At 33.8% G+C, this 26,527-nt stretch overlaps 1 protein-coding gene and 2 non-coding genes across 10 annotated transcripts; 1 reads left to right on the forward strand and 2 right to left on the reverse strand.

The window, feature by feature from the left end:
* Window positions 1-40: 40 nt before the first annotated feature.
* Window positions 41-26,527, reverse strand: LOC139993234 (NAD kinase). 8 transcript variants are annotated; one of them, XM_072014768.1, is made up of 9 exons: window positions 26,325-26,527; window positions 24,407-24,460; window positions 9,018-9,101; window positions 4,684-4,813; window positions 4,091-4,216; window positions 3,797-3,968; window positions 2,906-3,258; window positions 1,864-1,946; window positions 41-1,273 (listed from the first exon to the last, which is right to left on the reverse strand). In XM_072014768.1, exons 1-9 carry the CDS (start codon window positions 26,435-26,437, stop codon window positions 1,081-1,083), a joined length of 1,308 nt encoding a protein of 435 aa, XP_071870869.1. In that variant the 5' UTR covers window positions 26,438-26,527; the 3' UTR covers window positions 41-1,080. The 8 variants fall into 8 exon arrangements, with proteins under 8 accessions (XP_071870869.1, XP_071870868.1, XP_071870871.1 ...); XM_072014767.1 differs by lacking the exons at window positions 1,864-1,946; window positions 24,407-24,460; window positions 26,325-26,527 and adding exons at window positions 1,724-1,806; window positions 14,709-15,321; window positions 16,265-16,280; XM_072014770.1 differs by lacking the exon at window positions 24,407-24,460.
* Trnae-cuc (transfer RNA glutamic acid (anticodon CUC)) lies at window positions 14,354-14,425 on the reverse strand. Its single transcript has one exon. It is a non-coding gene; the product is annotated as a tRNA-Glu (tRNA).
* Trnag-ccc (transfer RNA glycine (anticodon CCC)) lies at window positions 20,664-20,734 on the forward strand. Its single transcript has one exon. It is a non-coding gene; the product is annotated as a tRNA-Gly (tRNA).

A 26,527-nucleotide genomic window follows, 5' to 3' on the forward strand; every position in this document is an offset into this window, starting at 1 on the left:
GTATTTTAGATTATTATGTTAGATGTTATTTATGTAAACCTTATATGCAGTACAAAAATGTCTTTATTAAAAATTTTCATTTATAGGAAAAGTACATTCAGCATTTACAAAAAATGATCCTTAACCGGATCATATTCGTTGTTAGAACACAAAACTTATCAACAACAATATCTTTAGTTGATTCTCGCTTATGTGCTCTTTGTTACAGTTAACAGAACCAGTTTGATAACATTAACAGAATATGAATCCATATAGGAAACATAGACTTATTAAAATGCATCAAAACTAATGAAAAATAAATAATTATATACGTGTGACGTGAAATGTCTTTCATAATCAACACCTTTTTCTTTCATATCGTTTACTTATAAGGAATATTAATATAATTCACTATACTTATTTTACAAATCAATTCAACATCTCCAATAATCACTTAAATAATTTTTTACTATTAGTATCACTAACGACAATAGTCCTCGCGTTTCTTAATCTTATTTTCAATATTGTCTATGTTAACAAAAGTCTATCAATTCAATAAGAAGAAAAAAAGAAGGAAGAAAAAAGAAAGGAAATAAAAATCCGTTTCGAAATGATTTCGCGGATTAGAACGTCGTCGTAGAGCGTAGAATTATGCGTTAGAAATATAGGAAAACACTCTTGTTCGGCTTTTCGATACATTCATTACAGATTATACGTAAATTCTTGATAATCCTTCATCTCGTAAAAACTTGAAGAATTCGAAATTCTGCAACATAGCTAATTCACTGTTTTTTACGACGCATCCAAATACTATTAGGTTGGTAGCTTTGAGTTGCGGTGTACCGTGAATTTATGCATCACTAATAACGCTTAGAGGGTACGTAGGATTTCTCAATTTCTTCAGGGACTACTAGTCGACTTCATTCTCCTCTATTCTTATCATAAAATGAACACAGGTTAGGCTTGTTCTTTTCGTGTATCGTGCAGCGAGTCATTGAAGTTCTTTGAAACCAGACTTTACTGATAAATCATAATGTTCTTTTAGGATCTGGTTTAGAAACCTTCATGTCGAGGCAGTGTATTGTGACTTTTTTGCCTGGTCTAGCTGTCGCGATCTAGAGAGTCCAAGGTATCATTACTAGATGAATGAGTCAAATCACTTAGTTCGTCCAAGTGTTTCTGCTTCTTGCGTACGTTCCAATGCAAACACTCTGCCAATGAATCGAACCAGTCGGTAATTTGGTCCGCAGCGCAAATGCTGGGCACTGGGTAGATGGACGTGGTTACTCTTAAACTGAAAATAGTAGAGAAATATTAAAAATATGTAAAAAAAAAAAAAGATATATGATATGGAAACATGATAACAGTGATAAGTAGTAGCAGATGAAGTATCGATAGTACTTTCAGCTTGCAGTACAGCTAACGTCTCGTTTCTAGGAAAATATCATATTCTCTCAGCTATGTAAGTTGACTTACATTCTGGAAATCTGAGAAACAATCAGTTGTAGCTGTAAGGAAACTCTCCGAGTTGAAACCAAAACCATGAAATCAAAATCTCTCTTCATGAACCCGAAACCATGGAAACATTGAAAAATGAAACGTACTTCAGAAGGAAGAACAAAATTCGAAAATGTATGAGGGGATGTTGTAATAAGTTGCAATATTTTAGAAGAGCTCGAATTTTTAGAATTGATGAAGATAAGAAAAGACAGAGAGTCTTATAGTATTTAATAGTAGGACGGACCTGTCCCCGTAACGTAGCTCTTGTTGATTGCGACCATCAAAGGAGACGTAAGCTGTGCTACAGTCCCTGCTGTTAGCCATTATCTGTAATAACAGCGAAAAAATGCAGAAAATTAAATTCAGAAATTGATTGATCTTTACCTATCACCATGAAAAAGTTCCTGCCTATTTCTGCCATCGAACGATACCCATGAGGTGTTCCTGCTATCCGGTGAAATTGAGATCTATGATAGAAAAGAACTTTCAGTTAATCTTTAACAATGGAGCATGATATCTTTTAACAATTGTTTTTTCTTTATCAACAGAATGTATTGGGTTATGACAAATTCATTCTGTTCTTACACACATGTTACATATGTCGCAATGAATATAAAAACAGGATGAATCTATGTTACAACTTAGTAAGTCTAATTGATGGTATGTAGTGTACATTCTCCAGAATGTATGTTGGAATAATGGTTCGAAAATTTGTTCAGGGGATAACAAAGCAGCGCATGGTCTGAGAATGCGGGCGATATCCACCAAGTTTCCTTCTATGGCAATGTCATAAAATACTGACACCACTATGATAAGGAACCTTTAGTGACCCACGCGGAAATACTATTATGTTAACACTACATTAATTTTTAGAATCGGAGTTTCCTAGCTACAATGATTATAAAACGGTGAAACGCATTTCCCTCAAGAATTGGCTCACATCCAGAAGCTCTGATTTTAAGAGTTCTGCAACACCGTGATAGCTTCAAATCTCTGATTAAGACTCCTCCTCTACATTATAATAAACATCGACTTGTATTGTACAATTGCAAATCTGAATTTACGTAACTCTACGACTACAGTATCGACTATCACCACTTTGAAGTTTCTCGATTCTAAAAATTCTATGATACTGGTCTATGAAAATCTAAAATCTCTGATCAAAACATTTCTATAGAATCTCTCAATTAATAAGATAGAATCTTCTAGAATAGAATCTTCCAACAAAAATAGATTATTGCAAATAAAATTTCATGGAATTCTACAATTACAATCTAGTAATCAAATTCTTATACGGTTACGAAATTTTTCCGAGTTTACGTTTTCGATTCATTTTCGCAATTCAAGACTTTTTGTACCGAAACTTGTGCTGACTATAAAAGGTGTCTGGCATATTGGTAGGATAGTGAAAAAAATTCGGAAATACCTTCAGCTCGACGCCGGCGGGCACAACGATCGGTCTGAAGGACAAAGAGTGAGGGCAGATCGGAGTGATCATAATCGCAGGTACTGAAGGATGAATCATACTGGCTCCAGCCGCAACAGCGTACGCGGTCGACCCGGTCGGCGTGCTTACGATCAGGCCGTCACCCTGCACACTGGTCACGTGTTTGCCGTCGATGAAGAGGTCGATGTTCGAAAGGTATGGTGACGGGCCTCGATCCACCACGACCTCGTTCAGCACCAGCAAATTCGTTGGTGGTTTCGCCTCCTTATCTTCTTCTCCTTTCCTCATGATGATGCATCTCAGCCTGCTCCTCAGGGTCAAGGCCGCGTGGCCTAAAGACAAGGCAAACGATCGTCAGATTTATAACCCGCTTTTTATCACATTGTCAACTATCAAGCACAGATCTCGGGTGCTAATAGGTTTTCAATAAGCAACTTAATTGTTTCATATGATTTGTTTCTTGTCTATGCAAATGTTTAGAAGAATATATCGAAGAAATAAAGAATATTAAATGCTAGGCTAACTTGGGCGGAGAGTTGATTTAACGATGATGTCAATGGTTCCAGTCATAAATATGATGTTAATAGCGCTGTAATTGCAATATAATAAAATGATCAACACGTTTATTTTACTTTTTGTATTTCTCTAAATCCTTCGTTTTTTGTCATGCTTTTAATGTGAATAACGAATGACCACGTGAAAGAATTGCTAGCAATGTATAATAATTGCACAAAATATATCAAGAGTTGCACGTTCTTGTTAAACATTATCAAGCCTTGCGCTATCAACAAGGAGGAAAACAGGGAAATATTGAAGGACGTAGATTATCGCTATCGCTGAGAACATCGTTGAGAAATTCTACGTGCTTACCTTCTAGTACATTTGTTACTTGCTCCTGGAAATTATCGAACTCAAAAGGCGTGAGAAATCCTAACGACCCAAGGTGAAATGCCATGACTGGTGGTACGGATTGTTGAAATAATAAACTAGCATATAAAAGAGTTCCATCACCTCCCAGGCACACGATGAAGTCGATACGATCCTTGAATAAAAACATATAATAATGATACATATAATATAAAATAATACAATAGAAACATATTTTAATTATTGACAATTAATAAGAGCAAAAATAAACGTTTTATGGCGGCTAAAAATGATTACCTGAAGATCATCCGTGCCATCTCTGAATGTTTGTAGCCTATCTCGAACCTCCTGAAATCTGAGGTCCCTAGCTAAGGTTGGATCTTCCAGAACAGACGCCTCAACGAACACTACCATCCGTTTTTCCTACAAAAACATTGAAACATAAAATTTCATGAATTTTAAACACAGAAAATTAAAAAATTGTCGCTGGCCTTTAGATAAGTTGGTCATTAGATTAAGAAAACGCGTAACCTCGCTTCTACAAGGAATATATTACAAAGTTATGTGACTAAGCGTAGATAAATGTATGAAAAAAGTCGTGCAATCACGTGATTCAAATCGATAGACCAAGGCACTAGCTCAGAGTCTTCGCAAAGAAACTAGTCTGACTACGATTACACAAGTGAAAGTATAATATCGTCTAAATAATATATGCGGACGTTCGAATATAGTTTTCCTCTTTGTCCAGTAGATCTGGTCATCGATCTCAATTTATGCACAATGACTTGCACAAAAATAATGATCGAACAGTCAAAGAATCGATGGAATTTTTTCGCATGAATTATACAATAGACATACAAAATGGTCAGACAGGAGAGAATAATACTTACTTCTATTAACCACGTGACCAATTGTACAAACGGTGGCAATACCGAGTTATCACGGACCTTCTTGATGACTAGAACAGTAAGTGGCGGTTTATACCATGTCAGCCTCTGAGAGGCTGGATCCTGAATGGTCCTGCAATAAAATAAACGGCAAATTTGTTAATCGAATTCTATGAAATTCTGGAAGATCGTTCAGACGATCAATATTATTGCCGATATTAAAGGGTTTCAACATTGTATTGACAATATTCGTACACGGATTATCTAAAGATTCTCTAGAGTCCAGAAGGTCTCTTATGAAGGATAATGTTGAGATAATTACTATGTAATGTCTATTACGTAGGATAATTTAAGTACCTTAAATATTGGCAATGATATTGACAATAATATCGTGGACACAAAATATTGGCAATGATATTCATAATAATATTGATCGCTTAAACACTTCTTAACGATAAAATATCAAGAGATTCTTCTGCAGGCTTTATTATTACAAAACTTTAGTCTTAAACATTACATGGTGTAATTAGTGATAATATCGACAAGTTCTCACGTAGAAGTTTTATGCTCTGATTAATAGGAATTTTTTACGTTTCAGGATGAATTGGACTTTTATACCTAATGAATATTGTCAATCTATAAAGATACGGTGGGTTGAACTCTTTAACATACTTTACGAGCTACCGCGCGCGACTCGAACTCCTTCTAACACTTAGCCAACCGAATAGGGAAACCTCCCTTCTGTGAAGAACATCGCTGCGTAAGCGAACGGGGAGACCTTTTTGACATTAGTAACGCGTTTTCATTTTTGTTGTTGTTGTTATCAGTTATTGTTTATCTGGAATTGTTCCCAATTAATTGCGCCAATTTAATTTTTCTACTTTTATAAAGTATAGTATATAATAAAATACACGAATTTAGTGGTGTTAAAATTAATTAAAAAGTTACACTATCAGTTATGACTAAATAAAGTTATAATCGAACGATACCACACTGTAAAAAGATATTAAAATCCATTATGAATTTGTAATGTCACGTTCAAGTCGTGTTATCTATCTTTAGTTATCTTTAATGTTTTTAATTTTACCTATAGTATTTTATACTTTAAAAGTATACTTTCAATTTAATCTTTTGGATAAACAATATGCGAAATCGTTAAATAAAATCATTACTGCAAAATATAATTAACCACTTAAATAATTTTTAGACTTCTTTGTTTTTTAAGTAATGAATATTAGACCTGGATACTTGGCAAATATGCAGTGGACAGTGTATAGGTTGGCTTGTCCGAGCGCGGCGGAAACGTATAGCTCGCTGTGGCGCGCGGTTGACTAAGTGTTAACATAAAGGTAATCGATTGAAAATCTTATCAGTAAATTAGGGTCACGGGGATCAAATGTGCGATTATGTACATATTTTATGATCGAACGTGGTCATTGTCTTGGTTTTATATCGTTCATTACTGCTACCGATTCTTAAAGGTCCACGTCAACAATTTTTTTAAAAGCATTTAGAAACAATGATAAGATATACAAATGAAAATAATGTAGAGAAACTATTTCGTAGGGAATATACTTGCACATTACTCAACAGAAATATATAATGTAATATGTAATTTGACATATAATTTCCAATTGTCGTAAACCGAAAATTCACTTCTAATGTTTTCCACTTTTCTGCACTGAGTTTGTTGTGTAATTTTTAAAGTCAACTTGTAATGTTTTTATTTTTCTGTGTCGAATTCGTTGTGTAACTTTTAATTGCCAAATCACATAAGAACAAAAAATTCTCACTGATAAGTACTCGCGATAGAAAGCCGATGATAAGTGTGCACAGATGTGTGTGACTAAAGCAATAACAGACGTAATTCTTGATTTGGTAATTCACTGTCAAAATATGAAGTTTGTCAGACCTACCTGATAGATCCAACCATGGTGACACTACACTGAGAGTTGTACTCGTACTGAACGTGGACCGAGCACAGCGCTACGTATTTTAACGGTAAACAGTTGGGCGATGCGCAAGCGCACGAGACCTTTCGTATGCACGTGAGAGCATCGTGGGGCGTTCTTATATGCAGAATACTTGAAATGACGCGAATAACTGATACACGTGCACGGCTTTATTTGTTACCGTACTTCATCGACTTCATTATTATTCCAAGAAATTTCATTAATTTCAAAAATATTTAATGCACATTAACATTTCAATCGTTCAATAATGATCGTAAAGTTCAACTACGATTTATAGTCTTTGGTTGCATTTATTAAGATATAAAAAATAAATTGGTTGGAATTTTGACGTAGTAAACAAATATCGCGTGCAAACAGATTTATAAAAAAATTATTAATTGATCATTACAAAATTTTAGACGTTCGATTTATCGATACGGAAGATTATTAGTTAAACTATTTTGACAGATCGACCTTCTTACTAATTGTATATGTATGTAAATGGATGAATCGTCTCAATTTTCATATTAAAAATCCATGAAATAAAAGCTTATCTAAGCACACGAATCATGTCCATTTACGTTCAAAAGTAATGATATGCTAAAAAGAATCGTTAATACTTCTTTCCCATTTACGCACATAAACTGTATATGTTGAGTAATCATTAAATTATTATAATCATGTTAGTGCGTACTAATTTTAATTCATGAAATCTATGAGACTAGATATTGTTATGTAAAGTTTCTGACAATGATGTGTACAAAACATATCCAGAATCAAACGCAGTGCATAGTTGTTTCTCGATGCTTTCGTTGCATAATGTGATTGTCACAATGACAGCAACATTGTTAACATAATATTACTTGAGAAGATCGAGATATCCTGCTTGGTTCTCAACTTGTTCGCTAACAACGTATCTCTCGAGTTTATAAAACCGCTTTCTACTTCACACTAGCAAAACAACGTTTAGGTTCGCTTAAGAAGTCATTGTCACGGATAATTGGGTCAAAATACTCGCGTGCAGCATAGTTTTTATTTGGTACGCTCTCTTTTGCTTCGTAAACTCACCTTCTAATTAACCGAGACGAAAAAAAGAGCAGAGGAAAATACTTTTAAATTATCGAGTCATTTCGCAGTAAAGTCGTTTAACATTATACATATATAGTTCACATGCATAGCACGAATAACATTAAAATCAGATAAGGTTTAAAATTTATGTTAATCAGAAGAATTGTAAATGGAATTATGAATAGCTATGAGAAAAGAAATAATCGGTAGCAGTGAGTCGAGAAGCAACTTTATTTTACCGTGTCAATGTTCAATATTGGATAGAATAAAAGGATATATTTGAAAATTCTGCATTTGGTCGGCAAACAACTTTTTAAAGTAATAATGCAATATTTGGCACCGCAATTTTTGAAATTTTTCAACAAAAGAATTTAAATGGGCGTTCCTGCACAATAATTTAGTAACTAATAATATTAACACGTTGAATGCCTTGGGATTAGGTATTCCCATAGGGGTCACCGGTGACCGGAGCACCAAGAAAAGTTTTGAAAAGAGAAGAACAAATGTCAATAGATATAAATTTTTTATCATTACCATCTAAATCTAAGAAACGTTTTGACCTGAAAGCTGTTTGGAAACAGTTATGGGCCTTGAAAATAAAGTAGTAAATGCTAATCTTATAATGGTTCTCTAGGGATTAATGCAGGTTCCAATAAGTATGACCGAGGGATGGATTATGATTTACGATAGGTCTACGGACATAATAACATAGAACAATTATTTAGCAACGCGAAGAAACAATATGAGGTAATTGATAATCGCAAAAAACAAGTGAATCGAGCGAAATTGCACTTTAGCGCTAGTGGGGGGAGGGGGTCACCGGTGACATCGGTGAAATAAATTCATTAATGATGATTATATACCGTAACGTATCTCTTGTAGATAATATTTCAACATTATATGTATCGCATAATAAAAAATTCATCGTAGTGCCACGGCCAAACATTGCAAAACTGACGTGACATTCAACCTGTTAATGGATCGATAAATGACAAGTTGCAGATTATGGATTTTCTACCGAACAATTTTACTATTTTAGACAATTAAACAAATTGTGATTTGTAAAATTGACGCGTAGAATTTACACGCTCTATTGTTATGCAAAACAATCTATCAACACTGATAAGAAAACTGATAACTCTATCAATTCAGGTATGTAAGAAGGCCTAGAAAGGTGGAGCATAGCGCCAGAAAATAAATAATATATTATTCCTCAATAGAATTGACAAAATTTTTACATTTTAAAGTTACATATGTATATTATATTATTTATGGAATGATTTAATACATGTTTTCGAAATTTATATATGTACTCACATGATCATTGCTGAATTCTTCATGATGCGCCCGCATGGCCCAAATTGTTGTATGGGACTAGGTGCATTTAGACTTCTAGTTCTCCTGCAAATAAACAAAAGACCGAGTGAATAAACAATTAAGGTCATCGTTATGACAGTTACAAAGATTTTACCATTCTTATCTAATCTATCTGTTTTCCACTTTCCATAAGAAATAACACAATTCTGTTATTATCACCTTAAAACGAAAAGAGATTTCTATATTTTAATTATCTTGGAATTTTGTTATTAATGAAATCTTTGACGAACTAACAAACGGGCACTGACGTCAAGACAGAGAATTAATCGTAAATATCACATGAAAAAATATACATTTGCATGAATGACTTGATACATGATAATTGAAATAGCTAGAAATAGTGATTAAATCGTTAGTTATATAATATCATTAAAAACTAAAAACCGATGAGATCTTTGAAAATTGAGTGGCCAATATATTATAATAGAAGCTGGCAAATAGACATATACAATATACACATATATGTGAAAATATTAAAATGCAATATTCGAGTACATGAATATTCTGTTTCCTTTTTCAATTCGACGTAATGCATATACATAATAAATAAATTAGACGGTAATTGCTTTACGTAGAAACTTAGTAGAATTGCTAATTCATAACGCTCATAACTGTGACACATGATTATAAATCTTCGAAGAAAGAACAGTGTCTACCTGAGCACTCTGTTCCGTGGAATATTGTCTGCCGATGATGTGATCGATTCATTCCTAACATCAAGTACATCGCAATTAAAATGAAAATGGTCATTGCACTGAATATCCAGTAAAGGCGAGACTTGGTCTGCCATTTTGTAAGACTTTTATCGAATTAATCAGTTCTACGTTAAATTTAATTCCTTTCTCAGAAAGTCCATTTAACTTATTTTCTAGCTTATTCCTTATTCTTAGCATCGATATACATATACACATATAACGTTATTCAGAGCAGAATACAATGTTTAAATATTCAGTTGGATTAGAAGTGTTCCACTCTGTTGTTCCTCTAAATATGTAGTTGGCGTATAACAGTTATATCATTTGATGAAACAGATATATCATTCGATACGGCTCAAGTAACCGCTAATAGCAGCAATTTTTCTTCATGATAGAGTCGACGCAAAAACCTTAGTAAAAGCTTAGTCGCAACAGTAGGATATCATTCACCTGGAAACACGAAGATTCTTGAAACGTTGCAAAATCGTCTTTGTTTTGCGGAACTATGCAGTCATTAAAATCCGAAGGTCGGCTAATGTGAAACTAATGTGATGTCCCCTAAGCGAGTTACCAAGAAATAGTAAGATTTACTCTCAAGGGCGCGTTCTTGCTTTGCATCGAGTCTCTCTCGTCATATCCTTTTCCACTAATTTGCTTAATATCTACAGTATAGCACTGGCAAAATTATGTGTACGATGAATAAATTAATCGAACGGTTCTAAATGATTTTGTTCGGGATTTGGAATAGCCGTCCGTTTAGAACTCGGACAATACATCTGTCCTTTTTGGGAAAGTCCTAATCTCCTACCTTTGTTTTGATTTTATGGTTATAAACTTTACAATGCAGACCTCGTTAAAGACCTAAAGAAAAGATTCGGAAACACAACAACAAAATAACACAGGATATACACCCAAGAGACTATACAATTACAAGATTTGAAAGAATAGATTCCCTTCCCATAGAAACCATAATACAAAGGAAAAATAGGGGGCGGAGAGTTGGTCTATAGGGACCAGGCAAAGTTTCTTGAGGAAGTCTTACAACAGTTTTCAACAGAGCGTCATATTCTTCGTGTTACTCAACAATGCAACTAAATTAACTAAACATAACATTATTCTGCATCTTAACTTGCCAGTGATTCTCTTCGTGTATATTAAAGAGTGCAAATAAATAAATTAAACATACTACTACTCCGTATCTCTACTTCGACCTTGAACGTTAATCTCGTTCAAGATTGGCGATATCAACCGATCAGTTGCACCTGATAATCGTCAATTAATTGAGAATTCGCAACAAGTTTCACGACCTTTCTCTTTTTCGATGAATTTTAATAATTAAATCAGCAATGTACGAATTATTTAGCGGCGACGATAAAAGATTTTAATTTGTTAACTCCGAACTCATGTTGAAAAATCCTATTCAAAAAAACGAACCATCAATAACCATCTTTCGTGCATTATTTATTTCAATTTTGTTAATCGACGCCAATGATTCTATGTGGTATAGAATCGGCGTCTCTCTCTTAATATTGTCGAGAGATCGAGAGATCTCGAAGAAATTCCGAACTCATGTTGAAAAATCCTATTCAAAAAAACGAACCATCAATAACCATCTTTCGTGCATTATTTATTTCAATTTTGTTAATCGACGCCAATGATTCTATGTGGTATAGAATCGGCGTCTCTCTCTTAATATTGTCGAGAGATCGAGAGATCTCGAAGAAATTCACTGTTTCACAAACACGATCAAATTTTCACATCACTGTCACCGTTCAGGACCAAGGGAAGTGATATTAGTCACAAGCGTAGCATTATATATCAGCGAACATTTCTCTCGAAGGCAGTAACTTTTTAGAAAGGACCGAATCCCAAGGTGGCTGCACGCAGAATGACGATCAGATCGGAGGTAGCCAACAATTATGGGATTCTTTCCACGGAACCGTCGGTATACCGTAAACTTCACGGTTCTTGTCGACACTAACACTAACGTTACGTAATAATATCCAATTATACTATAATATATTATCTTATCTTTCAACGAATCTTCGATAGTACGCTTCTGTATAAGCGTGTAGATCATAGTGCTGTGTCATTGACCTCAAATGACGACGGATACTCGAACCATTAGAACCTAAATTATTTAGAAATCAAAGAAAAAAATAGTAAAATGAGAAGCAATCTTTACAAATTATTATGAGGATCTTTCGGACATCATTAGGTAACTTTTTCCTCTCGGTTTCACTCGGTCCAACTATTCGACACACAACTTTCTCTCAATTGATTGAGAAACTCGAAGAGAGAAAGAGAGAAGTCTCAAGAAAAATGAACACGCTGGATGAGAAACGAAGGAAGAAAAGAAAGAAAGAGAAAGAACCCTTTTGTTCGCCGACAACGCTCACATATCCCTAATCGTGGCTTGGCCCAGATCGCCGTGCATGGAAAGCTTGCAAAACACCATGATCGATTTTCTTTCCCAACCTGTTGTCGGCTCTCTCTTCGACTCTGATCTGTTAAAGGAGAAAACGATCGGCTCACGGCTACGTCCGGTTCGGTAATCGATTGCATCGAACGTGAATTTCTGAAATTCCGAATGCGACTGTTGTAAACGGGGCCGCTATTGGCGTGTAAAAGCTTACGGGAGCCCATAGGGCTGTCATAGACGAAATCCGATTAAACAAAGCGATAAGATAGCGAAATTCCAAACACCTTAGCATGAGTGACTATCAGATCACATCCGGTCACTATTCGTTCTCAGAAATATATGATCGAGCGCTTTCCCACTCCCACGAATAAAAGAATTTAAATACTCCCCCTAAAATCATCCAAGTCAGTCTTGAGCAGTCACGCCTATAGCTCGGAAGTGTATTGCAAAAAAAAAAAAAAAAATAAAGTTTCTTTTCTTAAATTTGGTTTTCTTATTTTACGTGACAGGCCCATCGGTGACCGACCTACAGGCTGCGAAAAATGGAATGTATCTGGCGAAACGTGAACGCGTTCTCGCTCGCAAAAGAAAGGAGCAACAGAAAACACTCCCACTGTGCCGATTCCAACAGGTATCCGACCTTTTTGTACGCGTGTGCGAAACGAGGTGCGATGCGTGCCCCCTTAATGATGCCTACCGACCGCCTTAACGTCATCCTTCTACTTGGAATGATCTACTTCGTTGCCATGCGACATAACCTAGGACAAACAGTCCCGTTCCTTTAGATTTAGATCGTGGAAAGTTTGAGTATAATGTTTGAGTTCGCAGAACGTCTTTTAAGAATATATATAAGTCACTGCAGTTTAATTCTTATTTACATGAACGATTACAGTTTATACCAATTAAATCACAACTTTTTGATCGTCTTTAACTTTAATTCCCTGTTTTCGTAGTCTTATCAACGACGAAATTATGCAACGTTGTAATTCTATAATTTCTGCATCGATTATTTTTGTTAATTAATCGATAAACGCTATCACACCTGCATCACGAGCATCTGTTACATGAACGACAGATTGGAAAAAGCGAACAATGTTTGATATCGGCACGAGCACATGTCGCCGCACGAGATTTAGGTTAACCAACACCTACCTCCAGTCCTACCTTAATTCTGCGTCGTCCATGTTGACCGATTTGCAAAACAGACACGCTGTTTCGTCGAGGTTCTCAATGATGCACACAGAGTATGTTCAGATATCAGAGAAAAGGGCTTGAATTGATGCAGGTACGTTTTGTTACTAAATAAAAGTTAATAAATAGAGGAAGCTCGTTGACGCCACGGGCGGGTCGACGCTGGCGTCGCGACGCCTGACGTACGCCACGCATGCTCTAACACTGGACCAATCAATTGCGTACCGGATATACGCTTATGTTCTGATGATTTTATTTAACTACTTTGACGCAATTTCGAGTATGAAAGTGACAATGTGAAGTTAACAGAAACGAAGCAAAAAAGATAATCGAGTGGAGTATTAAATCAGTTACATTATATTAAACGTATTACTTTATTAACAGCCAAATTTGTATTAACATAAATTGTGAATGTCATTCACAATTTTTTTTAATCAATTTATGTTAATGTAATCTGTTTTCCATTATCAATTTATGATAAATACATTACAATTTCTTTTCTTAAAAATTTATGATATCGCACAGTAATCGTAAATGTATATGTAATTATTACTTAATACTTTTTCACTTTTTCCACACCGTATTCATCGATTATTCGACAAAATGTATAGTTTATACGCCGGACAAATTGTCAGTTTGCACGGGCGTCGCGATGAAGTGTCCCTGACTAACAAGAATGTTGAGCAAGCAAACTTCGCTCAAGTTTCGCACGAATTGGAATCGGATTACGCGAGGTCCCAGTTTAATTACGAAATTGAACAGCTATATATGTACAGGTTTCGTGATAGTCGCGCTGTACCATTCGGTTTACTTTTCATTTCCTTTCCAACAAAATTCACGCTCGCTTTATATATATAATTATATATAACAAAAAATTGTTCTAATTAATTTAATTCTTCATAGTTTAAAATTTGCCTTCTACATAAATCTAAGATTAAAATATTAAATTGTCGAAAATAAAATTAAATTTCCGGTACCGGGAATCGAACCCGAGCCTCCTGGGTGAGAGCCAGGTATCCTAGCCACTAGACCATACCGGATTTCATGTTACTTCATAGGAAAATTTCGCAATTTAAGCAGATCCTAATTGATTATTTTATATATTTTAATCAGTTAATTGTAATTAAATTGTTTGCAATCAATCAATCGCTAGTTCACTACCACTATTCAAATTTTATCCTAAAACTAAGTCTCATATTTATCAATGTTTTATTAAATTTATTATTCTCGCGTATTTATCATTCTTTATTAAATTATAGCAGTCCAAGAAGGAATTATTTTTCCATTCCAATCTTTCAAAGGGTCGTAATGTAATTTACTCACGGCCAAGTACCGGAACGTTTCCTGCGACGCATTTTCGTATCCTTGTCGTAGTCCTCGAGGAAAGGCGCGTTCATGCATGTATCGTCCATATCGTCCCCTTTATTCCTGACGACACATCGCCAATCGAGCATTTCGCTCACACTTCGACGTCTCTGTTTATCTCCCACCATGTTTATTACCCATGTAACATCTCTTTTTCTCGAATAGTTTTAGTAACTTTGTGCTGAATCATGGATCTTACTGCATATTTTCAATAATTTGCCAGTTTAAACATTTCCCCGTCGAAGTAACACATTTTACACAAATCAAACATTTAATGGTTTCACGCACATATTCAACACTTTAATAGTTTTAATATCTCAATAATTTTAAAATTATTTTTATGTTCCTTTGTTTTATAGCGTTTGGTACAAATTTTACAGTGATTTTTACGAAGTCGTACACACCTTTGACGATTTTTGTCACACGCGATCGACCATGACGGATCTCCAATATTAATCAACTACCTATCACGTGATACTTGATTAACGCGCCACTTTCGAACGCCCTATGAGGCACCGCTTTCTTTCTTTTTTCGTTTGCGCAACGAAGAAGATTATTATGCCAGCTTAGGCTTAACAAAGAGCGAGTTAGAATAAGGAAAAAATTTGTTAGATTGAGTTTAGTTGATATTACTTGCACGCTTATGCAAATGAAACTTTGCAAGCGTTGCGCAATTCCCACTTGTCGCTTGTAAGTTCGCCTCCATCTTTTATACTTGACGTGCAATTTGCACAATTTTCAACGTTCAAACGAATGACTATTTTTTCAAATATAATAAGCAACAACTTTTTTTGACACAATTTCCATAAAAGATTCAGTTCTACTTACTTGTCTTAATTTTAACATGATTAGAACCTACTTCTCGTAGTTCAGAAAGATTGCACTTAGGAGCAATTAATGGCCCGTTGAAAACATTTGTATTATTCATCGTTTTGATTTACAATTTATTAAAACGTCCGCTTCAGTTTATTTTTTTTTTTTTTTTTTTTTGGTAACGATCCATTTTCTAAACTGGTAGTATAGTAACAGCAAAAAAATGTTACAAATATTATGCAATATATACGATACCTTATTTTATAATTTATTATCGTATCGAAGGTTATATGTAGATCTCAAACTTTTATGCAAATATATATTCAGATGGATGCATGTGAATATGGAAATAAAATATATGCATAACACTCATTTTAGTAACAAAAATTATAAAAATTACGTATACACGTAGGTCGTAATTAGGAATCTTCAGATCACTACTATAGTTTATCTTATTTTTTCAAACTAACTTTAATTTGATATCGATGGTTATGTCAATCGCAATTAGGGATCGATCGCTCAAACAGACAAATATATCCTATTTTAAATTGTCTCCAATTTGGTATCGAAATTTACATGGATTGCGACGAGAAATCGGTCAATTTTTCGAGATAATTTTCCTTGATCGCACAAAGTCGCTCGTCGATCGTTCAAATCGCGAAATTACACACAACTATTTTTAAAAGAGAAAGCATACTTACAAGGCCGGGAATTCTAGCTTTTAAACGTATCGTCGCGAGTAAAGAAATGTCTGCGCGAGCGCCTTTGCTTGTTTGAGATACATGTTCGCAAATAACAGTGCTTCCTAGGGAGACATTTTGATAGAAATCGAACGCGTCGTATAGAAACGAGGCCTAGAAGCCGGAATTCTCATTTTGGTGAATGAAACGATCGCGTAAGTGCATACGATATACAATAACGAGCGTACCTCGATCGACGACTGCTCCGATTTCACTGAGCAACCAAGACTGTGCTGGCTACAGCCTCTGAAAGGCACTTACGGCTTTCTAACTCACACACGTCCCCACCAATCTGCACCTACTATCTGAATGTATACGCAGTACACGATAAAAAAACATGTAGGGGAAGTGGCGATGGAAGTGTGTTCGATCGTGGCCATCAACATTTATTGTAATATTATTCTGCGATTGCAAAGCTTCAGTAACTTCCAAATTTTTAATGAAAGGGACCTGTGATACGGTACATTGAACATTGATTAGATAGATGAATATTTGATCGTAATTGCTAAAATAGTTCATTATTTTATTCCATGATTGTACATTTCCTCCCTGAGTTTCTATCCGTAATAAATTTCCAGAACGATTCAGTGAATGTTGTTAATTAGGGATTGTCACTATTAGTGGCAAATTCAGTAAACCTTGCCCAAAACTTTTCAACAGGATCTTTCGAAAGGAGATCACCGAAATTGCCATTTATTCTACTTCATTGTATTCATATTTTGTTTCTTCGTAAAGCTTTAAAATTTTATGTTTGTTGTCAATAAATTATATTAGTGTATATATATATATTCTGTATAGTGTATATTTGTTGTGTGTGTATATATATCTGGATATATTTGGAAAGGATACAACAGATTGGAATATTCTACATATTATGTACAAAGGCTTAAAATAACGGGAAAAGGAGAAAGGAGTTTTCCTTTATTGATCTGGCAATAAGGCCCTTGCGGTTTCGCAACGGACCCTAACGAATAGCAGACCGTATTGAGTACATTAGAACATTTTGGCGATAGTAGCAGCGTAGTATAGTGGGATTGTATCATTTTAAGTTCAAAAAAACCTCTAAACTGCACTTCTTACATTAGTAAACAAAGATATTATTGGGTGTGATATTTCACCAATTTGCTATTTAACATAAGTCAAAGAGTATATCGTATATAATGTGTTTAATTTTGTTTAATTATTGGTTGTTATCAGAGTGAGATTTTCTCGTGAAACTCAAGTTAATTTGTTTTCAAAGATTCCGAGTTCGTATGTACGTACTTGTTGTTTTGCGCCTGCGTTCCATATGTTTTGCTGGAACTTTCAGATAACATATGCACTTAGATACCCTTTTCACGACATATCCCTTTGTTCTCCCTTTGTTAAAAGAGAAATGCTTGAAAGAAGAAAGGTTCCTTTCATGTCTCGGCACTAAGTTAATCGTGGTAAAAGCGACAATGAAAGGCGAACGAACGATTAACTGGTTCATTTTCAAAGAGAGACCTTACAGCTGCTCGACAGCCTAAATCGAATTGAACTCGACCTATTTCTATTATTCTTTCTAGAATCTAATAGAATATCCGATTTTTGATTTATCATATTAATAATAGATATTTACACGTATGTATGATGTCTAATTTTATTTTTCAACGATCAATTTTATCTATTTTCACTTTTCAACAATCAGTTTTATTCATTGTTTGTTTAATAAAGAATCACATCATATTACCCAATTCTACAATGGTTAATTTTATATATCTTTAGATAGAAAGACAGTCTTCAAGAATGAAATTTCCTTTCTTCTCATGTCCATTGTTTTTTCCTCGATTGTTTTCCCTTCGGCGTTATATCTTGATAAGAAAAACCGTAGTCGACTTCCGGTCGTCGACTTCGTAAGTACAATACTGTTTATTTCTGTCGCCTGTTCTGTCGGACGATTTTGAATAGACTAAAATATGTGTATACCGTGAGCTTAAATTTAAGGAGATACGAGAAAATAAAAGAAAAATTTATTTATTATGTTGCACTTGTTTTCACACAAAGAATAACTTCCTGTTGATCATTCATTTCGATCTACTTTGGAAGTAAGCAAATCCACATATAACTACTTGGTAAGCTTCCAATTTCGATTTTCTTGAAAATGAAGCCTACAACGCAATCTTTTTATTTTTGGTTTTCGTCTTATCTTGAGCTGTAAAATTTCCTTGACTTCGCTTGTAACAAGAATTTAAACCCACGGTGTATATGTCAATAAAGCTCCATCGCGAAGAAAATATTTCTCGCGAATACGAGGCGCTCCATTCGATGCTTCATCGATTGCATAATAAACAGTGGTACGTTCTGCGAGAATATATGTAACAAGCAGGTCGTAAGGCATAACTGTAAACCAGTTGCGTGTAATGCAATTATGGTATGAAAGTGATCAAAATTTATTGCGGCCGCCAGTGCCGGCGTTGCAAAACCGATGGGGCGAGAAACAGAGTGAAGTGTCCCGTGGAGAAACAAGCGTTTCATCAGGGCCGTACCGACTGTACCATTATTTCCACTTTCTTCTCGATATGCGACTAAAAATAATAATTTATGCTTTTTACGATATGTTGCTTTCTGTTAAGATACTTTAGATAAAGATAGATATTTTTGATACATACAGTGACTTATGAAGATATTTAAACACTTATTATGTAGAAAGCGTATAAGTATAATATTTTATAACATATAAAATATTTTGATATTTCATTAACACTGTAATGAAGCACGATTGCCATGATTATATTGGTGGATATGAAAGTTCATGTAAATGAGGAACGACAGAGGATTGAAGGAATGGGAGTTGAATTGTTTATGTTGGTGTGTCTGTGGCGATTGAGGCGCGTACATTAAAGTAGATTTATGGTGTCACGTAGAAAAGCTGTACATACCAAGAAAGAGAGTTCTATGTGAATCGTCGAATAGGTAATAGTGCCATTTGAAAGTCAAATAGAGAGAAGTTTGAGAAACTCGAGATCTATGTATACTAAAAGTTACCATTTTCATTTTATTTATAAATTTAGCTTTCTGTGTGCTTAGTATTATTTAGTATTCTGTGTGAATCATAAAGTGGATAATAGAACTACTCGAAAACTGAAGGGAGAAAATTTTAAAGAATTGGAAGTTTCATTTTTAAATATAGCTTTTATACTGTGTGAATCATTGAGTAGTTAATAGAATCGCTTGAAAAATAAAAAGAGAAATTATTGAGGATTGTGAGATACTGAGTCAGAGAATTATGGTTTGTTATTTTGTTGTTAAATACAATCTTCTTTACTACTCTACATATTCAAGAAAAAATCTGGCTGCGACATTTCTATAATAAGATCTAACGGACGAACGCTTTCCACAGAAAGATAATGCTCGGACTTATTATTTTATGCATTTCATGAAATAAAATACTTTCTCGCGGAGGAATATAAAACTGGTGGCTTGAGGATGATATTGTGGTTAACAGTGAGGTTACGTCCTTTTAGAAACACGCTAAAAGTGGCGAGCAAGTGGAAACGAACGTACAAGCGATCATCGCGTTTCCCCCAGTTAAATTGCCACGATGAGCAGGAAAGTGGAAAATTATGCAAATTTAACGAATGACATCGCTTACAATTGAGGGAAAATGTGTTATAAAAAATGAAACTGAATGAAATAAAATTGGGATTAATTTTGAGATATAGTAGAACTAAAAATGACATATATTGTTCGCATAATCGAATTTCTGTGTAATCAAAATCAAAATTTAATATGAGGGAGGATTATTTATTTTAAATTTTATATACATTAAAATTTTTATATACCATAAAAATAAGAATTAATAAATTCAATATTATACTGTACAATTCTCTGACATACGGTAGAATTAATATTCAATATGTGCTGCTGTATAAGCGAGAGCTTATAGTTATGTTCGACTTCTGATCATTGTATTTCTGATTGTTTTTGTATTTTCTAATTTTGTATTTTTTCAAAAATTCTTGCATGTTTTAAGGTTTATCTATATTAATCGCGAAATATAATCTCAAAATACTAAGGTAGCTAATATGAAGCCAATGACGTAAGAAGATCGTAAAAATTCAAGCACTAAAATATGCATTTTCATTTCAACGGTATTTATTGAAAATTTTATGCAACTGTATATATGTAGTACTTTACTACATCAGATTTTATACATACTTACATATACAATACAGTATATATAAACTTGAGCAAAGATTCTTCGTATATAACGATGAAAGGTTATTGCTAATGTTTATATAATTATTTTGTAATTTTAGTATTTCTAAATATAATGGTATAAAAATACTTGGAATTTCGTGATCTTATCTTCGCTAAAGTAACCTACGCTTTGCAAGAAGCACTGTTGGTGTAGTGGTATCATGCAGGATTCCCATTCTTGCGACCCGGGTTCGATTCCCGGGCAGTGCAACATTTATTTTTTATCTTTGAAAAAATATTTTTAAAGAAATATACATATGCCCTCTCAATATTTTTTATATATAAATAATTTAATATATTAAAATAATGACATATTAATCTTTTCTTAAAAGAAAATTACTTGACAATTTCTACCGCTACACTTGCCATTTAAATCCATATTTCTACGTTCTAATGTTAAAATTTAAAGCAATACTTCATATCTGTCATCACTACTACACTTACTACTATCACTTTTATCACTTCTATGTTCTAATGTCAGATTTTAAGCGAAAATATTCGAATAGAATTTTTAGAGTAAAAACGATGACTGTTGTCAATTTCATTTTCAAAAAGTTTTAACCAGTATTTCATAGCCTTTATCACTACACTTGCCAGTTAAATTCGTACTGCTATATTTTAATGCCACGTTTAATGCAAACATATTCTACCAATCTGCGTTGATTAACTTCTGCGGATTAACTGAAAATACTTTGATCGTCGTTATCACGGTAATTCGACATGAAATTTTATCCGCAATAGCCCGGTTAACTTGGAGGATTTGTTTTATTACCGATAACAGTACCATACCTGATAATTTTATCGATACTTGAATATCGTTTGAGCAAAACCGCCCTACTCAGCACACTGCCACTACGTTGCATCACTAACGGGTACCACTATACTGAAACGACCCGACAGCGTACATTTTCGATCAGCGTTTTGCTGAACAAAAAAGAAAAAGAAAAATTTCCAATGATAAGACGGAACCTTAGCGATAACCCAACGAACATTGATAAGAACAGAACGTGTTCGCGTGCTTTACCAGTGCGTTGAAATTTGTGACTGACTTGAGGACTCTGAATTCATAAGCCGCTATCCCCTCCAAATTTATTCTCAGTTTCCTTATCTTTCTATCACAAATTGAACACGTGATATATAAGTTCAAAGCAACTATAAGTTAGTCATAGTCGTGTCATATTAGCTCGAACGTATTCTCGAAGGAAGACGTAATTTTATATTACAATGCAAGTATCGTTATAAAGGAATTAACTCGCCATTTGAATGATAATTTCTTTATTTAGAGATACCTTATCTTTTAACACGTACTTTTGTTTTTATAGGAAATTAATTATGTCATATTTACATTTGTAATACTGACCTAACTGAAATTGTTTTTGTCTTTACTAAGATAATTAGTTCGTATAATCTGAGTAATATAGTAATAGTTCATGTTCAGATAAACGAATTCAATCGGTAGAAATTCAATCATCTAAGGACTGACTAGAATTATGTTCCAACAAATGAAGTCATATTGCAATTTTTAATTTCATAATTATGAAAGTTTCTGTAAATGTTAGGCAACAACCGAACTAACAACAGTGAACAGGTTAAAGAATCTAACCTAATCACGAGTATTTTTATCTAGCTAATGAACAAAGCTTCCAATCTGGCAATAGGCTTATTGTTAGTCTTATCAGATCTCATGCTTATTTTATAAACGTTCGCTTATTTTAGTATGTTATCAAAGATCATTCGATGGACTTTCATAATTTTGTTAGGAGTTTTTGTGTGATTATATTACGTTAAACGATGATCGAGATTATTCTGTTGGATTAAATCTTGCACAATAATTGAGTAATTAATAATATTAGTAAATTGACAAGTCATATAGTAGATTATAGACGTCATAATTTTCCAATAAATACGATTATTACTAGGCTTGTTCCAATTATCTAAGAAAATCAATTGGCAATACTAATTCGTGACACGTAATTTTCAACATTTCACTAATGATATTAATTGAATTATACGAGATAAACTAAGAATAAGTGAGATGAATCTGTATTTTTTTTTTTTTTTTTTTGCAACAAAATTGTCGACCTGCTTTTTGGGTATCTTTTTACTTGGTGTACGATGTGAAAAATCTTTACAGAGCGATAACCTCGCCGAATAAGATATAGGTTTATCATCTATCGCTAATAAAAGTTACCGATAATTAGCTACTAGTCGATTTGTTTTTCTATAAAACTTTATTATAATTATGGAGTAAAGGAAATCATCGTTTAGTTACTCAAGTACACATAAACTGACGAAGAAGAACTATTATCGCCGAATGGCGATAATGACATTATGATCTTGAAAATGATAGTAGAATATCGACAAATATAGGCAGATCGACCGCGATCCCGATCCTGTATGCAAGTTACCATGCTTGGATAAGTTACGTAGTAATCATTCACATTCTTTGAATAACTTTTTACATAAAAGCAGGAGCATTATTTAATCAACATTTTTTAGTCGACATTTGTGAGATATTACAGGCTATTAAATATTTGCTGATTTTGTAAAACGTAGTACGTAAATGTATATTCTCATGTTTGTATCATGAGATGGTTAAAAATATTGGCAACTTTTTCTTTTTTCAATAGGTGATTCACAGTCCCATCAACTATTATAATATAACAGTTACTATAATAACACAAAGAATTAATTTGCATCAACTATTATAATAGCTATTATAATAATATTAAGAAATATACATATGTATATTATGAAATAATAATACAATGCATTTAAGCGTTAATTAAATGTTCACCTATTCTAAATAAAGGTGAAACTCTTTACGTAAAACTATTGTTTCTAGTTGATTAAACGTTGTTTTATAACGAGGAATCGTAACGAGGAATATGATCTTTGAACCAGTTTGACGTCGATGATTGTAAATGAAAGTAGCTAGAACGACTGTGAATTGGATTAACTTTCTTGATCCGACAGGACTAACTTGTTCTCGAACGCTTGGAAACCAGTATCCTCAGCGCGTGTCAATTGTACTGCGAGAAAGTTCCTTCTAAGGCTCAAGGTTAATTTACAACATTCGGTCGATCGAAAGCTAGTTTCTTTTTTAAAACGGTCACGCCAGTTATGAAAAGCTACACTATGCTTCCGAGTATTTAGCAAATAAAGTGATCGTATTTAGCAAACAAACAGACATGAACAATTCGATGAAGAAACTACTATAACGTATCTAAAACTAATCTAGAACTAATTAGAAAGCACATGTACAATAACAGACGAAACAAATTCCATGCATTAAATTATAGAAATATTGAAGTAACATCGTGCAGAATGCTGAAGGAGGAAGGGAAGCAACTCGGATTAGGAAGCGTTCTCGTGTGTGTTACGAGAAAGCTTGCTTCTTTACGAAAACAGGAACAAGAGGAATGGACGTACATACCAAGCAAAAACTCAAACATTGTAAACGTATACAATGTCATGATATGAGTTTCAGATGGGATAAATTTTTTATTTTATATTGCAAAAGCAATATATAAAAGAATATTGATTAATATTTCGTATAAAGACATGGTGAGTAAATAGAATACCAATACATATATATAGTAAAATAATATTAATTATGTTTCTTAATCTTTTTGCTGACAGATATTGGACCCATTTGGACTCTAGCAGATTTTAAAATATTGCTTTTGGAATATAAAGTGAAAAATCTGTCTGGCCGAAAACTTTTGCACATCACTGTGCATAAACGGTGCGTTACACATATATCTCGTTTAAGATATTACAGAACACAAAAAACACAAAAGATCATACAAGGACTCTTTTGTCATGCTGATGGCGCTAGTTACAAGGACAAGAATGTTAAAAAGTAGAAATCTGCGTTACCTTCGCGGTTCCACTGCCTCCAAGTAATCGACTGTTAACTCGCACCGCGTGTTGCTTCAAGAGAAAGAGAAATGGTTAGATATCAGCGAAGAATAGATTAGTCAAGTAACATGTATGAAATTCTTAACATTTTGAAGAACTTTCAGTGTCAGCTGTTTCAAAACTGAATCATAGAAATTTTGTATTTGTACGAGAACAATAAGTAAATAATGTATACATACAAGGAAAGTTAGAAACATTAATATTAAAATAGATATAAAAATGATTTATCTTATTCACTCCGTCTGTTAATAATATAGAGATCTCATTAGTGTTTGAAATTAGGCTGTGGATCATTAACAAGTGTGTATATCATTTGTTGATAAACTATTGATTAAGCGCTAGTTAGACATTAATTGGATATCAATAATATGATAATTCTAATATTACGATCACGATGTGCGTGCATTTATATGTAGCTTTCCATTGTATGCACTATTCCAAAATAGAGAGCGTTGTTACAAATAAAAATAGCAAGGTCCGTTTCCGGCCTTGGCCTAGATCGATTAATTCATTTCTGTGAAGGGTTTCGATCTAAGCTTGTAGTACGTAGAAAATATTAGGATTATAAAAAAAAAGAAAAGAAATTAAGATCTTTGATAGAAGATAAACATCTTTGTTATGATTTTTTTGTCATATTTGAAGATCACAGATAAAAGGTATAATAAGTCTACTTTTATTAGTTTTCTGATTTTAAAGCCAGTTAATGATTAAAAGGATGTATGTTAATATGAAATATTCGAAATGAGGATAATTAGATCTAAATTTACAAATTTTCATGGAAAACCAATAAACCAATATTTAAGCGGGATAATATTGTATAATATTATAGTTAGCCTCGTAATTGGAGCGAGGATATTCATGCATATATCTGAGAGTGTGTACAAAAGTATATTCAAAGTAAACTATACAATATTTAGTAAGTGAAATAAACCTCTGATTGAGTCTCATTTCTTTAATTGTATAATAATAATACAAATATAAATTTGTATTGAAGTCCTCAGTTTATTTATAAAGGCCACCATTTTTTAAATGTTCAAAATCACAAAATCTTTAGAAACAAAATAAAAACTAAATAAAAATCTAAAACCAAATAAAAAGACAATTTTGAAGTTGGCTGAACGTATTCATTGAATATTGACCTAGTATTCTTTCAAAAGGTAGAAAAATATGGGTGGTGGTTATCACGAGTTTCTCGTACGGATTTCGTTTGAATAATAATACTGGAAGAAGAAAGGAAAAAATAAATCATGGGCGACGGTCAGGAATCGAACCCGAATCAATTGCTTGAGAGGTAAGAATGCTGAGCATTACACCACTATAACATTTTGAAAATAAAGTCAATCCCACATTGTGACCTAACGCTTAATACAAATTAATCGATACCGTAGCGGGTTTGAGTATTCTTTGGCCTTGACTTTTACACCAACTGTAAAGAAATTTCGTGTCCATGGATGTCACGGCCGTACCTCACAATCAATGAGCGTGTCTCTTATTTTTAACACTCTTCCACAGATGCGCTCCTTGCGAGTCCGATAGACGTGAGTGCCAATTTATTTTCGGCCAGCCGGTTCTATTAATTATACACGCGACAAAGATCAAATACTATTACGATACGCGAGTTAATACGTGTAACAAACAACGCACATTATAATAGATGACGTAGATTCGCACACGATTCATGAAATTTAAATGATATTCCATAATTGGAACAACCTATCGATCTTAAATTATAGATCGTTCTTGAATCGATTAAAGTTCACCAATCAACACATAATCGTAATTTATAATCAAACTATTTCTCGACTTTAATCTTGCGTCCATTATTTTAACAGAATATTAATTGGTTAGTTTAACAAGATATTGATACGAACACTACCTGAACGTTTGCTGTTTATCGTGCATCTTGATGACAATCGTTTTTTTCGGAGCATTTTCATCCAACTCCAGATCCACCATTGCTCTAGCCAACTGTAGATCTCTCTCATTCATCCTGTTCAGCTTTCTATCTTTTCCTTCTACTGTATATTCTATCACTGTGAAAAATAATTGTTGGTGTGGTGTATTTGAGAAAGACAACGT

The sequence above is a fragment of the Bombus fervidus genome, chromosome 12 (genome assembly GCF_041682495.2).
Source record: "Bombus fervidus isolate BK054 chromosome 12, iyBomFerv1, whole genome shotgun sequence".
Taxonomy (NCBI): Eukaryota; Metazoa; Arthropoda; class Insecta; order Hymenoptera; family Apidae; genus Bombus; species Bombus fervidus.

Bases quoted from the DNA above. Each gene is read 5' to 3' on its own strand.
- LOC139993234 (XM_072014767.1), bottom strand. From the start codon at position 14,878: ATGGTGGGAGATAAACAGAGACGTCGAAGTGTGAGCGAAATGCTCGAT. The intron at 9,102-14,708 runs GTGAGTAAATTA...GTTTATTTGCAG, and splicing joins AAACGTTCCGGTACTTGGCC to GAGAACTAGAAGTCTAAATG. The intron at 1,274-1,723 runs GTCCGTCCTACT...TACTATTTTCAG, and splicing joins GAGCTACGTTACGGGGACAG to TTTAAGAGTAACCACGTCCA.